Source organism: Oncorhynchus kisutch, linkage group LG24 (assembly GCF_002021735.2).
Source record: "Oncorhynchus kisutch isolate 150728-3 linkage group LG24, Okis_V2, whole genome shotgun sequence".
Lineage (NCBI taxonomy): Eukaryota > Metazoa > Chordata > Actinopteri > Salmoniformes > Salmonidae > Oncorhynchus > Oncorhynchus kisutch.
In genome coordinates this window covers 24,771,953-24,788,765 of record NC_034197.2, presented here as the reverse complement: position 1 = coordinate 24,788,765, position 16,813 = coordinate 24,771,953, and the positions used below count along the sequence as shown (strand labels likewise).

At 43.2% G+C, this 16,813-nt stretch overlaps 1 protein-coding gene across 1 annotated transcript; it reads right to left on the bottom strand.

Annotated features, from left to right (window-relative positions):
• Positions 1-6,036: 6,036 nt before the first annotated feature.
• Positions 6,037-15,446, bottom strand: prim1 (DNA primase subunit 1). Its single transcript, XM_020459801.2, has 13 exons — positions 15,146-15,446; positions 11,330-11,487; positions 11,075-11,181; positions 10,843-10,916; positions 10,554-10,690; positions 10,222-10,280; positions 9,948-10,057; positions 7,332-7,423; positions 7,071-7,203; positions 6,825-6,894; positions 6,589-6,692; positions 6,384-6,482; positions 6,037-6,283 (listed from the first exon to the last, which is right to left on the bottom strand). The coding sequence occupies exons 1-13, from the start codon at positions 15,252-15,254 to the stop codon at positions 6,264-6,266; spliced, it is 1,272 nt and encodes a 423-aa protein (XP_020315390.1). The 5' UTR covers positions 15,255-15,446; the 3' UTR covers positions 6,037-6,263.
• Positions 15,447-16,813: the final 1,367 nt, after the last annotated feature.

The following is a 16,813-nucleotide window of genomic DNA, read 5'->3' as shown; positions in this document are numbered from 1 at the left end:
CTTAGGGTCGTTGCCCTGTTGGAAGGTGAACCTTTGCCCCAGTCTGAGGTCCTGCGCTCTCTGGAGCAGGTTTTCATCAAGGATTTCGCTGTACTTTGCTCCATTCATCTTTCCCTCAATCCGGACTAGTCGCCCAGTCGCTGCCGCTAAAAAACATCTCCACTAACATGGTTCCCCGTAGGGGTGGTGCCAGGTTTCATCCAGACGTGACGCTTGGCATTCAGGCCAAAGAGTTCAATCTTGGTTTCGTCAGACCAGAGAATCTTGTTTCTCATGGTCTGAGTTCTTTAGGTGCCATTTGGCAAACTCCAAGTGGGCCGTCACTTTCTAATCGATCTGGCCCTGGTATCCTGGAAGAATATTGACCTCATTTCGTCAGTAGAGGATGCCTGGTTATTCTTTAAAAGTGCCTTCCTCACCATCTTAAATAAGCATGCCCCATTCAAAAAATGTAGAACCAGGAACAGATATAGCCCTTGGTTCACTCCAGACCTGACTGCCCTTGACCAGCACAAAAACATCCTGTGGCGTACTGCATTAGCATTGAATAGCCCCCGCGATATACAACTTGTCAGGGAAGTTAGGAACCAATATACACAGTTAGGAAAGCAAAGACTAGCTTTTTCAAACAGAAATTTGCATCCTGTAGCACAAACTCAAAAAAGTTCTGGGACACTGTAAAGTCCATGGAGAATAAGAGCACCTCCTCCCAACTTCAGAGGCTAGGAAACACTGTCACTACCGATAAATCCGCGATAATTGAGAATTTCAAAAAGCATTTTTCTACGGCTGGCCATGCTTTCCATCTGGCTACCCCTACCCTGGTCAACAGCTCTGCGCCCCCCACAGCAACTTGCCCAAACCTCCCCATTTCTCTTTCACCCAAATCCAGATAGCTGATGTTCTGAAAGAACAGCAAAATCTGGACCCCTACAAATCAGCTGGGCTAGACAATCTGGACCCTTTTTTCTACATTTATCCGCCAACATTTTTGCAACCCCTATTACTAGCCTGTTCAACCTCTCTTTCGTATCGTCTGAGATCTCAAAAGATTCGAAAGCTGCCGCATCACCCCCCTCTTCCAAGGGGGTGACAATCTAGACCCAAACTGCTACAGACCTATATCTATCCTACCCTGCCTTTCTAAGATCTTCAAAAGCCAACTTCACAAACAGATCACCGAACATTTAGAATCCCACCGTTTCTTCTCCTCTACGCAATCTGGTTTACGAGCTGGTCATGGGTGCACGTCAGCAACGCTCAAGGTCCTAAACGATATCATAACCGCCATCGATAAGAGACAATACTGTGCAGCCATCTTCATCGACCTGGCCAAGGCTTTCAACTCTGTCAGTCACCACATGCTTATCAGCAGACTAAACAGCCTTGGTTTCTCAAATGACTGCCTCGCCTGGTTCACCAACTACTTCTCAGGCAGAGTTCAGTGTGTCAAATCGGAGGGCCTGTTGTCCGGACCTCTGGCAGTCTCTATGGGTGTGCCACAGGGTTCAATAATCGGGCCGACTCTTTACTCTGCATACATCAATGATGTCGCTCTTGCTGCTGGTGATTCTCTGATCCACCTCTACGCAGACGATACCATTCTGTATACTTCTGGCCCTTCGTTGGACACTGTGTTAACTAACCTGTGTTAACTATACCACACAACTCTCCTTCCGGTGCCTCCAACTGCTCTTAAATACAAGTAAAACTAAATGCATGCTCTTCAACCGATCGCTGCCCGCACCTGCCCGCCCGTCCAGCATCACTACTCTGGACGGTTCTGACTTAGAATATGTGGACAACTACAAATACCTAGGTGTCTGGTTAGACCGCAAACTCTCCTTCCAGACTCACATTAAACACCTCCAATCCAAAATTACATCTAGAATCGGCTTCCTATTTCGCAACAAATCATCCTTCACTCATGCTGCCAAACATACCCTCGTAAAACTGACTATCCTGCCGATCCTTGACTTTGGCGATGTCCTTTACAAAATAGCCTCCAACACTCTACTCAGCAAATTGGATGCAGTCTATCACAGTACCATCCGTTTTGTCACCACATGCAGTACTATCCACCACTGCGACCTGTATGCGCTCGATGGCTGGCCCTCGCTTCATATTCGTCACCAAAACCATTAGCTCCATGTCCTCTAAGTCTTTGCTAGGTAAAGCCTCGCCTTATCTCAGCTCATTGATCACCATAGTAGCACCCACCCATAGCACACACCACAGCAGGTATATCTCACTGGTCACCCCCAAAGCCAATTCCTCCTTCAGCCGCCTTTCATTCCAGTTCTCTGCTGCCAATGACTGGAACGAACTGCAACAACAACAAACAAACAAATCACTGAAGCTGGAGACTCACATCTCCCTCACTAGCTTTAAGCAGCTGCTGTCAGAGCAGCTCACAGATCACTGCACATAGCCATCTGTACATAGCCCATCCAACTACCTCATCCCCATACTGTTATTTATTTTGCTCCTTTGCACCCCAGTATCTCTATTTGCACATCTATCACTCCAGTGTTTAATTGCTATATTGTAAATTATTTCGCCACTATGGCCTATTTATTGCCTTACCTCCCTTATTTGAGCACATTGTATATAGACTTTTTCTATTGTATTATTGACTGTATGTTTGTTTATTTCTTGAGTAACTCTGTGTTTGTGTCGCACTGCTATGCTTTATCTTGGCCAGGTCGCATTAGTAAATGAGAACTTGTTCTCAACTAGCCTACCTTGTTAAATAAAATATTTTTTTTTATTTTTTTTATGTGTCTTTTACTGAGGAGTGGCTTCCGTCTGATTGGTGGAAAGGCCTGATTGATGGAGTGCTGCAGTGATGGCTGTCCTTCTGGAAGGTTCTCCCATCTCCACAGAGGAGCTCTGGAAATCTGTCAGAGTGACCATCGGTTTCTTGGTCACCTCCCTGACCAAAGCCCTTCTCCCCCGATTGTTCAGTTAGGCCTAGTCTTGGTGGTTCCAAACCGCTTCCATTTAAAAATGGAGGCCACAGCGTTCTTGGGGTCCGTCAATGCTGCAGAAATGTTTTGGTAGTCTTCCCCAGATGTTTGCCTCGACACAATCCTGTCTCGGAGCTCTATGGACAATTCTTTCAACCTCATAGCTTGGTTTTTACTCTGACATGCACTGTCAACTGTGGGACCTTATGTGGACAGACGTGTGCCTTTCCAAATCATGTCCAATCAATTGAATTTACCACAGGTGGACTCCAATCAAGTTGTAGAAACATCTCAAAGATGATCAATGGAATTGAATTCTTATGCAAATAAGCATTTATCTGGGCTGGTCACTCTAATGAACTTATCCTCTGCGGCATAGGTAGCTCTGGGTCTTCCTTTCCTGTGGTGGTCCTCATGAGAGCCAGTTTCATCATAGCGCTTGGTTTTTGTGACTGCACTTGAAGAAACTTTAACAATTCTTTAAGTTTTACAGATTGACTGACCTTCATGTCTTAAAGTAATAATGGATTGTTGTTTATCTTTGCTTATTTGAGCTGTTCTTGCCATAATATGGACCTAGTCTTTTACCAAATAGGGCAATCTTCTGTATACCACCAAACAAGGCACACCTTAATTGAAATGCATTCGAGCGGACTACCCCTTGAAGTTGGTTGAGATAATGCCAAGTGTGTGCAAAGCCAAGTGTGTGCAAAGCTGTCATTAAGGTGGCTACTTTGAATAATCTCATATATAAAATATAAATTTATTTGTTTAACACTTCTTTGGTTACTAAATGATTCCATGTGTTATTTCATAGTTTTGTCTTCACTATTATTCTACAATGTAGAAAAAAATATAAAAAAAATAAAGAAAAACCCTTGAGTAGGTGTGTCCAAACTTTTGACTGGTAGTGTATATACACACACACAACACACACAAAATACATACTCCGGACTCCGACATTGTTTGTCCTAATATTTCTATATACCTTAATTCCATTATTTTACTTTTAGATGTGTGTATTGTTGTGTATTGCTAGATATTACTGCACTGTTGGAGCTAGGAACACAAGGACTTCACTACACCTGCAATAACATCTGCTAAATACAGTACATGACCAAAAGTAGAAAAACATCTCATTACAAAATCATTGGCATTAATGTGGAGCTGGTCCCCCCCTTTGCTGCTATAACAGCCTCCACTTTTCTGGGAAAGCTTTCCACTAGATGTTGGACCATTGCTGTAGGGACTTGCTTCCATTCAGCCAAAAGAGCATTAGTGAGGTCGGGCACTGATGTTGGGCGATTAGACCTGGCTCGATGTTAGTGTTATAATTCATGCCAAAGGTGTTCGATGGGGTCAGTGCGCTGTGCAGGCCAGTCAAGTTCTTCAACACCGATCTCAACAAACCATTTCTGTACAGCCCTCGCTTTGTGCATGGGGGCATTATCATGCTGAAACAGGAAAGGACCTTCCCCAAATTGTTGCCACAAAGTTGGAAGCACAGAATCGTCTAGAAAGTCATTGTATGCTGTAGCATTAATATTTCCCTTCACTCAAACTAAGGGGCCTAGCCAAAACCATGAAAAAAAAGTCCCAGACCATTCTGCCTCCTCCACCAAGCGTTACAGTTGGCGCTATGCATTGGGGCAGGTAGCGTTCTCCTGGCATCCGCCAAACCCAGATTCGTCCATTTGACTGCTAGATGGCGATGCGTGATTAAACACTCCAGAGAACGCCTTTCCACTGCTCCAGAGTCCAATGGCAGCAAACTTTACACCACTCCAGCCGACGCTAGGAATAGGTTTGTATGCGGCGGCTCGGCCATTGAAATCCATTTCATGAGGCTCCCGACAAACAGTCGTTGTGCCGATATTGCTTTTAGACCGTTTGGATCTCGGTAGTGCGTTGCAACCGAGGACAGACGACTTTTAAGCGCTAAGCGCTTCAGCACTCGGGGGTCCGTTTCTGTGGCCTACCACTAAACGGCATAGCTGTTGGTGCTCCCAGACATTTCCACTTCACAATAACAGCACTTAGTTGACCAGGGCAGCAATTTGACAAACTGACTTGTTGGAAAGGTGGCATGTTGAAAGTCACTGAGCACTTCAGTAAAGGCCATTCTACTGCAAATGTGTGTCTATGGAGATTGCATGGCAGTGTGTTAAATGTTATACACCTTTTAGCCACAGGTGTGGCGAAATAGCTGTCTCCACTAATTTGAAGGGGTGTCCACATGCTTTTGTATATATAGTGTGTAATATAATGCGACCAATAAAATGTGATTTGGATGGTATTAATGATTTTAGTTATAGTTACTGGTACATAGGCCTATCAAAAGTTTCATTCTGACAGTTAAATGAACTGCATAATATAGCTGGAGTACATATGCTAGGGGGGGGAAATGCTTCTGACCTTGTCTTCGACTCTCATATTAAAGAATCGTCCCGCTGTGGCAATGCTGAGTAACTTTACAGCATAGAAACGCACAATTACATTTAAAAAAGTGAATGTCCCGTTGTCTGTCACGAATGTTGAATAAAATATTGGATCTTACTCTGCCGATTGCCTGTGGAGTTGGTCCTCCAGTGGGTTGAAATTTGAGAAAATATCCACAGGCAATAAACAGACATCAAAACACAAGTCTCTGTGTGTGGCAATCAATATTTGTTTGCTTGAGGCCTAATGCACGTGCACAAGATGGTAGTACATAAACACGATGCACACATACTAACCAAAGTCTTGCAGGTGTTTTCATGATTTGGCACATGTGCCAGGTGATAGAAATAAAAATTCAGGGAAATATAACTTTCCTGTAGGATACTTTGTCTCAGATTTCAACCCACTGAAGGCCCAACCTCACAAACAACTTGTAAAGTAAATTTAAATATCATTGTATTATACATTCTGGCTTGTGTGGAAACTTTCCAAGTTTTTGAAGTGCTTTGTTTCAGACTCAATTGGTATCAGTTGGATTTATTAGGCAAGGCACGTGCCATGATGGAACTGACTAGATCTAGTTGGTCTCCACTACAGCAATACTAAGACACAAAATAGGTTGACAAACTGGAGGACAAAGTCAATTTAATGAGAAAACAATAAGCCATATAAAAGTTTGCACAACTGATATTTTCAATCATTCATAGAGTAATATATTTGCATGACAATTCTCAGACTGAAACCATTTGCTTACAGTGCATATGTAATGTGTGTTCATCTTTTAAATGTCAGATTAACAACTGATATGACATGCTTGTTTAAGATTAGACAACTATTGTTGGACACCGCACAGGGTTAGAAGTCCTTTTGAAGATCTGAAAAGAAATTGAGAAATAAGGCCATGATCATCAAATCTTTTAGAAATGTTCATGCTAACAATTGTATTCTTCCACTAAGGATTTAAATTACACTCACCACTGTTTTTAAGAACCTCCCCTTTCCTTGAGTGAGCCATCTCCTCCAAGAAATTATCAAACAGTTTCACATACTTCGCCAAGCTTGTTCGTTTGTAATCTGAAACCAATAAGCTTTTGTTAGTCAAATCAAAGTGCAATGAACAAACGCATATCATATCCCTTGGCTCCCTTCGTAATGAATTGCACTGGTCTTTTTGAATTACCTCTCATCTTCCGCCGCTCTCCTGCTTCTTTTTTATTCTCATTCTCCATGTTGTCATCCTGTTCCTCTTCAGTCTTGGGCTGATCCAGCTCCTCACAGATCAGACTACAAGGAGATACAATAACAGGATCGGTGAGAAAACCAACAGAGAACACTACAGACGCAACACAAACATTCTGTTTAGCCCTTTGGGAATACCATTTTTGAAAAGCTCTTTCAAACTGACTATGGGCTTACCTGATAGTGGGCACTTCAAAGGGGTCAAAGCGATCCAGTTCTCTCAGGTCAATAGGAACAGAGATGCGCCCTGTGGGAGGTAAGGAACATAGGGAGGAAAGGTGTTGCGTGTTGGACTGACATCCAAAGATTATCTCCCTCAATTGGATGAGAAGCATCCTTTGACTGTTTCTCTCACAGGCAACATTTGGGTTAAATGTTTGTCATGGTTCAACGTGTTAGTTTTGCACTTCATGAGTTTCTCACCTGTTTTGGGATGGACGCTGAAGGGGCTCTTCAGCAAGTGGTTGACTCCTTTACTGACGTTAACATCCAGCCGTGGGTAACAGTACTGAAGCATGATCTCCATCTCAAAGTAGTGGCCCTTCTTGGCAGTCATCTGGTTGAAAAAAGCAGTTTTCATAAGGGCATGCTTGGCTGCCATTGACATCACCACATTGTTGTACTGTGTTCAAACAGGGCTTATGTCAGTCTTTATTGCAGTGTTGTGTGATCATGGCCACCTACGCGTTTGTCTTGGGCCATACTTCTGATTGTATCCCAGCGCTTCTCAGGGTTCTTTTCAGTCTGGAAGTACTGCAGCAGCTTCTTTCTGACATGTGAAGTCTCCGCTAAGGATAGGCATGTTCTCCCTCAACATGTAATGATATATCACAAAACCTGCTAAACTGCGACACACAGAACACTGTTGGCCAGTTTTTAGGCATACCCATCTAGTACCGGGTTGGACCCCCCTTTGCCTCCAGAACATCTGGAATTCTTTGGGGAATGGAAACATTGCTCAATTGGTATCAAGGTACCTAACGTGTGCCAGGACAACATTCCCCACAACATTACACCACCAGCCTGTACTGTTGACACTAGGCAGGATGGGGCCATGGACTCAGGCTGCTTACGCCAAATCCCGAGTCTGCCATCAGCATGATGCAACAAGGACCGTGATTCGTTGGCCCAGGCAATGTTTTTCCACTCCTCAAATGTCCAGTGTTGGTGATCGGGTGCCCACTAGAGCCGCTTCATCAGCCCATCTGTGACAGGGATTGACAAGTTGCGCATTCCGAGATGACATTCTGCACACCACTGTGCCATTCTTTGCCTGTTTGTGGCCCACCTGTTAAGTTGCACGATTATTGCCACTCTTAGAACCTAAATCAATGAGCTGCTTTCGCCCACAGGACTGCCACTGACTGGATGTTTTTTGTTTGTCGCACCGAAGCCTGTGGCGGTCATGACATTTTGTCAGTAGGTGATTGTCATTCAAGTAACTGCCAGTCTTACAGTAACCGTTAATTAAAATAAACATGTTTATAATCTCTGGCTTCAACGCATAGCCTCCAAGCCACTGATGTGGACCTTTAAAACATCTACATTTTTAAAAGTCAAATAAATCAATTTAAAATAGCCTACACCATCACAGTAAATACATAATTTATTTTAGACAGGTCTAAAGAAACATATGAAGAAAATGTAGTCCATTTCAGAGGGGGGGATTGCAAATACAGGACTAGTAAAGGCCCAGGACACTACTTTTGGGAAATAAAAAGATACATACATAAGGTTGAAGTCGGAAGTTTATATTCACTTAGGTTGGAGTCATTAAAACTTGTTTTTCAATCACTCCAAATTTCTTGTTAACAAGCTATAGTTTTGGCAAGTCAGTTAGGACATTACTTTGTTCATGACACAAGCAATTTTTCCAACAATTGTTTACAGACATTATTTCACTGTATCACAATTCCAGTGGGTCAGAAGTTCACATACACTAAGTTGACTGTGCCTTTAAACAGCTTGGAAAATTCCAGAAAATGTCATGGCTTTAGAATCTTCTGATAAATTATGTCAATTAGCCTGAGTCAATTGGAGGTGTACCTGTGGATGTATTTCAAGGCCTACCTTCAAACTCAGTGCCTCTTTGATTGACATCATGGGAAAATCAAAAGAAATCAGCCAAGACCTCAGAAAGAAAATTGTAGACCTCCAGTCTTGTTCATCCTTGGGAGCAATTTCCAAACGCCTGAAGGTACCACATTAATCTGTACAAACAATAGTATGCAATAAACACCATGGGACCACACAGCAGTCATTCCGCTCAGGAATTAGACACGTTCTGTCTCCTAGAGATGAACGTACTTTGGTGCGATTTTAAAAAATCTATATCCACAGTAAAACAAGTCCTATATCGACATAACCTGAAAGGCCGCTCAGCAAGGAAGAAGCCACTGCTCCAAGGATGCCATAAAAAAGCCAGACTACGGTTTGCAACTGCACATGGGGACAAAAATCATACTTTTTGGAAAAATGTCCTCTGGTCATATGAAACAAAAATAGACTTATTGACTTATTTCCTTATATGAACTGTAACTCAGCAAAATCTTTGAAATTGTATTATGTTGCATTTATATTTATTTTCAGTATATAAATAGTAAAGTACAGATACCCTAAAAAACTACTTAAGTTGTACTTCAAGTAGATTTAGTTCAGTACTTCACTCCACTGCCTATAGGCTACGTTTGGCATTATTTGGCCACTTCAGTTGTGATATAAACCTTAGCAAAACATATAGGCCTATGGGCTAGGCAACATGATGCATGAGATTATGATTTGAAAAAGTTGCTGAAAAATGCATGCGCTGTGCATCATTCACAAGTGATAATATCCTCACCATTTACACTTTTTTCAAATTAATCTTGTCTTCACATATACTAAATAATATGTGCAAAATTTGTTTGTATTTAGAATGGGCCATTATCATGCACCTGTCGGAACAGGACAATTTAAAATGAATAAATAAATAAATGATATCCGCACCATTCTTGGCAAAGCCTACACTGACATGCGTGAAAAGCCCAGGAGGCCGGCCGTTTCTGAGACACTGGAACTGGCACTGACGATCATACCTTGCTCAAAGTCGCTTAGGTCACTCGTTTAGCCCATTCTAACGTTCAACCGAACAGTAACAATGCCTCGATGCCTGTCTGCCAGCTTTATATAGCAAGCCATGGCCATGTGACTCATCGTCTGTAGGAGCGATCTATTTTCATGAACTGGGTGGGGTACCTAATAAACTGGCCACTGAGTGCACACCAAATATCATATGAAAAGTGGCACAGAGGAAAAGGATATCTTCAGGTAAAAGAGCCAGCACTTTGTCTACAGCCTCTTTGCTCCCCAGTATGTCCTGTCCCAGCAGAGCGTACTGGGAGAAGTAGTTCTCCACCACAGTCAGGGATTCCCTGGAGGGGAGATGAGGGTTAGAGGTCAACTGGTCAGTCAAAATTCAACATGATTCTGCCCTTTAACAGTTAGACAACAACTTAAACGAATGGTCCTTTTCTCAACTAGTAGAACCCACAACAGCTAACAAGGATACAAGTATGGCTCTGAAACATGATCTTACGTGATGAATGGATGAATTGGGTCTGACAGCACAACTTTCCTCACAGTCTCATCTCCACCCTGAAGAACAGAATTTTTGTGTGACAATCTCCAGTGTTGATATCACTTTGATGATGTTGATCTTATGATTGTTAGCATTTCTTTACTCAGAACTTCTTGACTCAAATGAACAGAAGTCGATAAATGTAAGGCTCCTGCATCACCTCTATCAAATATTGCATGTGATTGAGTCTACTAATCCATTAAAATATAGACAAGAAGAGTATAAGCCTTGATTGTTGGAAACCTCTTTTAGCCTAGAGTGGGTTATGATGTCATGAGAAGTGGTCTTACCTTGACCAGACTCAAGTACTCAGCCACAGCGGAGCGTGCCGCCACAGAGAGCTTCCGGGCGGCCTCGTCACACACCCAGCAATGCACCCCTCTCCTGCCAGAGTACACCCACAGGCAGTGCCGGAAACCGAAGTCATCTGGAGCACCCCAGAAAAAAAATCAACAAACACAGGTAACAATGAAAATTAATCAACATCAGACAATTTTGTAAAATTACCAATAGAAAGATAGGTTCAAGACAAGAGCTCACTTTTAATCCTGTGAAAAACTAACCGTTTTTCTGACTCACCTCGAAGGGCCCGGTCCAATATACGGATGGCAATGGTCATCAGAGTCCAGCACTTTGGGCAGATGTCTGCACCACTGCAAGACAAGACAGCTGATGAACGGTCCCAGATCCAAAACTTCAAAAATGATCATCCCCAAATTATAATCTGTTGTACATTCAAACATACTCCACAACTTTACAATCGTAAAGATGGTTGAACTACAGACACTTTCTGGCTAATGTGATCAAGTACCTGCAACAGCTTCTGACGTCATCATAGTCTGTCATATCAATATCAAACACCAGCTCCTTCTCCAGAGCCTGGAAGGATCCAGACTTGACTGTGTTGTGCTGATTGGGCTGAGGGTGGCAGAACAAGAAAAATAGAATGGACACTTGAGTGACAAGAGAGGTGTGTGTGAGAGATAGAGAGAGATAAAGGGAGAAGAGAGCAAGAGTATGTGAGTAAGTGGTGGTCAGATCCAGACAGTGGGTAATGGATCCTCACCCTGTGACTGTAGACTGCTCCAATGTCAATCTTGTACGGGTTCATCTTCTGCATCTCCTTCTCCAGCTCGTTCTGTGTGCTGAACGACTGATATCGTACGTAGATGTCATCCTTCAACGTGAAGGAAAACTCTCGATTCTGGAAGTAGTTCTTTGTCACTGAGGGGTTGCAAAAGAAGTTGTCCTCAACCATTAAACTTGACTGGTTGTGAACTAGATAGCAAGTGTGTTGTTGGAGGGGCAAAACTGTTTCAGTCAAAAAATGTCATTGTCTGCAAAGCTGTTAAAATCCTTACATGCCTTATGCTGTTGGAAATTTGAGACAAAATATCCCCAGTAATCTAGTGAGGAGATTCTATTAGGCGTGTTTTGCACTGGGTGAAAGTTGATTGCATTTGTTTTGGAAGGTGCCCTGTTCAAAGCCAACTGTGAACGCGGCTCAAGACAAAAGTGATGTAATTAAGCATGTGGAGTAGAGGTCGACCGATTATGCCGACCGAGGTCGACCGACCATGCCCCAGGACTACCTGACATGATGACTCCTTGCTGTCCCCAGTCCACCTGGCCATGCTGCTGCTCCAGTTTCAACTTCCACCTGACTGTGCTGCTGCTCCAGTTTCAACTGTTCTGCCTTATTATTATTCGACCATGCTGGTCATTTATGAACATTTGAACATCTTGGCCATGTTCTGTTATAATCTCCACCCGGCACAGCCAGAAGAGGACTGGCCACCCCACATAGCCTGGTTCCTCTCTAGGTTTCTTCCTAGGTATTGGCCTTTCTAGGGAGTTTTTCCTAGCCACCGTGCTTCTACACCTGCATTGCTTGCTGTTTGGGGTTTTAGGCTGGGTTTCTGTACAGCACTTTGAGATATCAGCTGATGTACGAAGGGCTATATAAATAAATTTGATTTGATTAAATCGGGAATGGCCGATTAATTAGGGCCGATTTCAAGTTCTTAACAACCGGATATCTGTATTTTTGGGCGCCGATTTGTTAAAATTTTTTGTTTTGTTTTTATACCTTTATTTAACGAGGTAAGTCAGTTAAGAACACATTTTCAATGACGGCCTAGGAACGGTGGGTTAACTGCCTTGTTCAGGGGCAGAATGACCTATTTTCACCTTGTCAGCTCGGGGGAGCCAGTCTTGCAACCTTACAGTTAACTAGTCCAACGCAATAACAACCTGCCTCTCTCTCGTTGCACTCCACAAGGAGACTGCCTGTTACGCGAATGCAGTAAGCCAAGGTAAGTTGCTAGCTAGCATTGAACTTATCTTATAAAAAACAATCACAATCAATAATAATCACTAGTTAACTATACATGGTTGATGATATTACTAGATATTATCTAGCATGTATCTGACTGAGCGGTGGTAGGCAGAAGCAGGCGCGTAAATATTAATTCTAACAGCACTTTTTTAATTAAATTGAATAGACATTATTTGGAAAGGCACAGAGCGGTCAATTATAGGTCCCGCAGTTATGCGGCATGTCAGAGCAAAAAACAAGCCACGAGGTCAAAGGAATTGTCAGTAGAGCCCCGAAACAGGACTGTGTCGAGGTACAGATCTGAGGAGAGTACCAAAAAATGTCTGTAGCATTGACAATCCCCAAGAACACCGTGGCCTGCATCATTCTTAAATGCAAGAAGTTTGGAACCACCAAGACTCTTCCTCAAGCTGGCCGCCTGGCCAAACAGAGAAATCAGAGACGACGGGCCTTGGTCAGGGAGGTGACCAAGAACCCGATGGTCACTGACAGAGCTCCAGAGTTCTTCTGTGGAGATGCGAGAATCTCCCAGGAGGACAACCATCTCTGTTGCACTCCACCAAATCAGGCATTTATGGTAGAGTGGCCAGACAGAAGCCACTCCTCAGTAAAATGCACGGCAGCCCGCTTGGAGTTTGCCAAAAGGCACCTAAAGGAATCAGACCATGAGAAACAAGATTCTCTGGTCTGATGAAGCCCGAATGCCAAACGTCACATCTGGAGGAAACCTGGCAGCATCCCTATGGTGAAGCATGGTGGTGGCAGCATGCTGTGGGGATGTTTCCAGTGGCAGGGACTGGGAGACAAGTCAGGATCGAGGGAAATATGAACGAAGCAAAGTACAGAGATATCCTTGATGAAAACATCCTCCAGAGTGCTCAGGATCCCAGACTGGGGCGAAGGTTCACCTTCCAACAGGACAACGACCCTAAGCACACAGCCAGGACAACTTAGGAGTGGCTTCGGGACAAGTCTCTGAATGTCCTTGAGTGGCCCAGCCAGAGCCCAGACTTGAACCCGATCCAACATCTCTGGAGAGACCTGAAAATAGCTGTGCAGCAACACTCCCCATCATCCTAACAGAGCTCGAGAGGGTCTGCAGAGAAGAATGGGAGAGTCCCCAAATACAGGTGTGCCAAGCTTGTAGCGGCATACCCAATTACACTCGAGGCTGTAATAGATGCCGAAGGTGCTTAAACAAAGTACTGAGTAAAGGGTCTGAATACTTATGTAAATGTGATATCAATTTAGTATTTTTTTAATACATTTCCTAAATTTATATGGATTATGGCAGCATCTCTCTGATTCAGAGGGCTTGGGTTAAATGCTGTAGACACATTTCAGTTGAATGCATTCAGTTGTACAACTGACTAGGTATCCCCCTTTCATAACAGATTATAGTTTTGGGAACAAAATCTATCTACTCCCACTGCGGTCCAAACACTTAAGAGACACACCCTTGTCCACATACCCTCGCCTTATGCCCTTGGCGTAATCCGCCTCACCATCTTGGAGGGTGGTCCAAATGATTAGCCAAGTAAGGGAAGTTTGCAACATAAGCCGATCGGCCCTCGTTTTTAGTCGGCTTTGCGAGTTACCAATTATGTTCACTCCTGGTCTGAAACGCCCCATAATTCAATTCGCGAAGATTGTACATCCGCTAAGAAAAGCCAGCGAAAAATTAAAAACATCAATGGAGAAATCAACATACATCGTCACACATGTAACAGGTGTGACGATCTCATTCTGATTCACTTTTAGGAACGGTGACGTTTTGATTAGCGTCTTATTAACAACGAATGCAAATAAGTTAGAAATTTCGCTACTATGTACAAAGTAAATATTTTTGTTTGGGTATCTTTTGGAAATTGTAGAAATAAAAAACGTTCCTTCAGAAGTTCCTGTTAGGCAGGCTAACGTTAGTTAGGTCATTAATTTGCTACCTATCACACTGTAGGCATATATTAATAATTATATATTTAATATACGTAGACATGCACTTAATTGACTGCAGCGCATATAAAGCACCCACAAGTTTACGGTGGCTGAAAACAATCATCGCGGGATGAACAAGTGATGAATTTCAGGCCAAGGGTGGTCCATTAAAAAATTATTCCTTCCTCCCTTGCCCTGCAAGTGTATATTCTTCAGACGTCATCAGAAGTGCCCATTTAATTTGGGGGCTGAGGGAATAGGGTGTTTCTTTTACGTGTTTGGACCGCAATTCTCTACCTGTGGAGAAACCATGTTACGCCTGATCCTCCCACTTCTCTCGATACGTCAAATAAAATATAGTTACTCCAGCGATTCTGCTACCTACACTAGAGTTTTAGCCTATATTCATATTATACTGTCCTTTGCTGGTACTGCCGTTAAAAAAACTTTGCTGTTTATGTTTGTCTCATTTCTAGCAACATAACGTTTGCTGACAACCAACCGATAGAGTTTATTGAACATTCTGAATAAAATAACTGTTCGAGTGGGGAGAGAGAACTTCCCACTCGGAAGCGTAGAGGCTAGCAGTAGCTAGCTTACTGTACTCACCTCCTCCATAGTTCAGCCACCGGTGGTATTGAGAGAAAGGGAAAAGTCGGCGGTAGTACAGAGGCAATAAGTCCGGTAGAGAAGCCTGGTCGTAATCAGCAGTTGTCATTTCTGAAGTTAGGCAAATGTATTGATTTAATCGAAAATGTTGATAGCTGAATGTACCCGCAGTTCTTTGTCTGACATTCGAGCGCGCGCGAAACTCTGAAAGTTGACCGGAATTTCCTTCTTCTTCTTCTTCTTCGGTGGGGTTTATCGGCGGTTGTCATCCACAATTATGGTTCATTGCCGTCACCTACTGCACTGGAGGGAGAAACTAAATAAATTGTTCTCAACCTCTCTCTTTCCCGCTCATGCTGCCCGTACTGTATCAATACTGTTTGAATGTTAAATGACGAGACACCCATAACAAATACATGCTCCACTATCTCTGTTTTCTGGTAATAATCACACTTTCCTGTTGGATGCTTTCCTATCACATTTAAAGTCTTATTCAACCGGCTGTGTCTCACCCTTAATTATTTTAAAAATAGTCTCCTTTCTTCTGTCCATTCCTAGTGTCCTCCCCGACTTTCTTCTGTACTTGAAATAAATGCCTGAGATTGGTATCTCTATTCCACAGCTCTTGCCATCTCTGCACACTCACTGTCCATATTAGGCTTTTTGCGTCTGCCATGCTCATTGAAACGACAACATCAACATCCGCATGACTAAGTGCTTGTTTAGCCAGTACAGTACTTCAACTGCCTCGTTCCCCTCCACTCCCACATGTGCTGTGACCCAAGTAACTCTTCTCTGTATACCCATTAGTCTAATCCTGCCATGGGTTTGTAGTACATCATGAGCTAAAGGACTGCAGACTCATCAACACTGCACATGAATTAGAGCAAATAAGTACTCTGTCTGGCTTGACTTTCTCCGCCCACTGGAAGGCCAACAGTGTGGAAATCAGCTCCGCCGTATATACAGCCAGATTATTTGGAATATGTTTCCTGACTGCCACCCCTCCCTTCCATACAGTCCCACCTCCCTCGTCTGAGTATTACCCATCCACCCAAAGCTTGTGTTCTGTCCTCACTCATGTTCCCAGCATGCCTGTAAAATCGATTTTGCAGGAGGAGACACCGCATGTCCCTGTAGGTTGACCCAATATTTAATTGCCAGCTGCTGTCTCCTAATCCGCCATGACATATCTCCCATCACCACCTGTAGTGCAGACTTAATGGCGCCAGAGGAGATGGGCTCTTAAACAATTGTGCTATTGTGTTTTTTCGCGTTATTTGTAACTTATTTTGTACATAATGTTTCTGCCACCGTCTCTTATGACCGAAAAGAGCTTCTGGATATCAGAACAGCAACTACACACCTCGTATTGGACAACGTTTTTTTCTTTAACGAGTCGGAAGCGAAGGATTTACTTCAGACACCCAATAAGGCCCACATCCCTGTCATTCGTATGAGAAAGAGAGGGAGATATCGAGGACGTAGGTTTGGGTGCCTTGTAAGGATCCGATGGCGAGTGGGTAATCTGCCTCTACCATCAGTCCTGTTAGCCAAAGTACAATCATTGGATAACAAAATAGACAAGCTACGATCACAAATAACCTACCAATGAGAAATTAAAAACTATAATATCTTATGTTTCACAGAGTCGTGGCTGAACGACGA

Coding starts and splice junctions, on each gene's coding strand:
- prim1 (XM_020459801.2), bottom strand. CDS start 15,254: ATGACAACTGCTGATTACGACCAGGCTTCTCTACCGGACTTATTGCCT. Junction 11,182..11,329: donor GAGCAGTCTACAGTCACAGG/GTGAGGATCCAT, acceptor TGCCACCCTCAG/CCCAATCAGCACAACACAGT. Junction 6,483..6,588: donor AGAGCGGCGGAAGATGAGAG/GTAATTCAAAAA, acceptor TATTGGTTTCAG/ATTACAAACGAACAAGCTTG.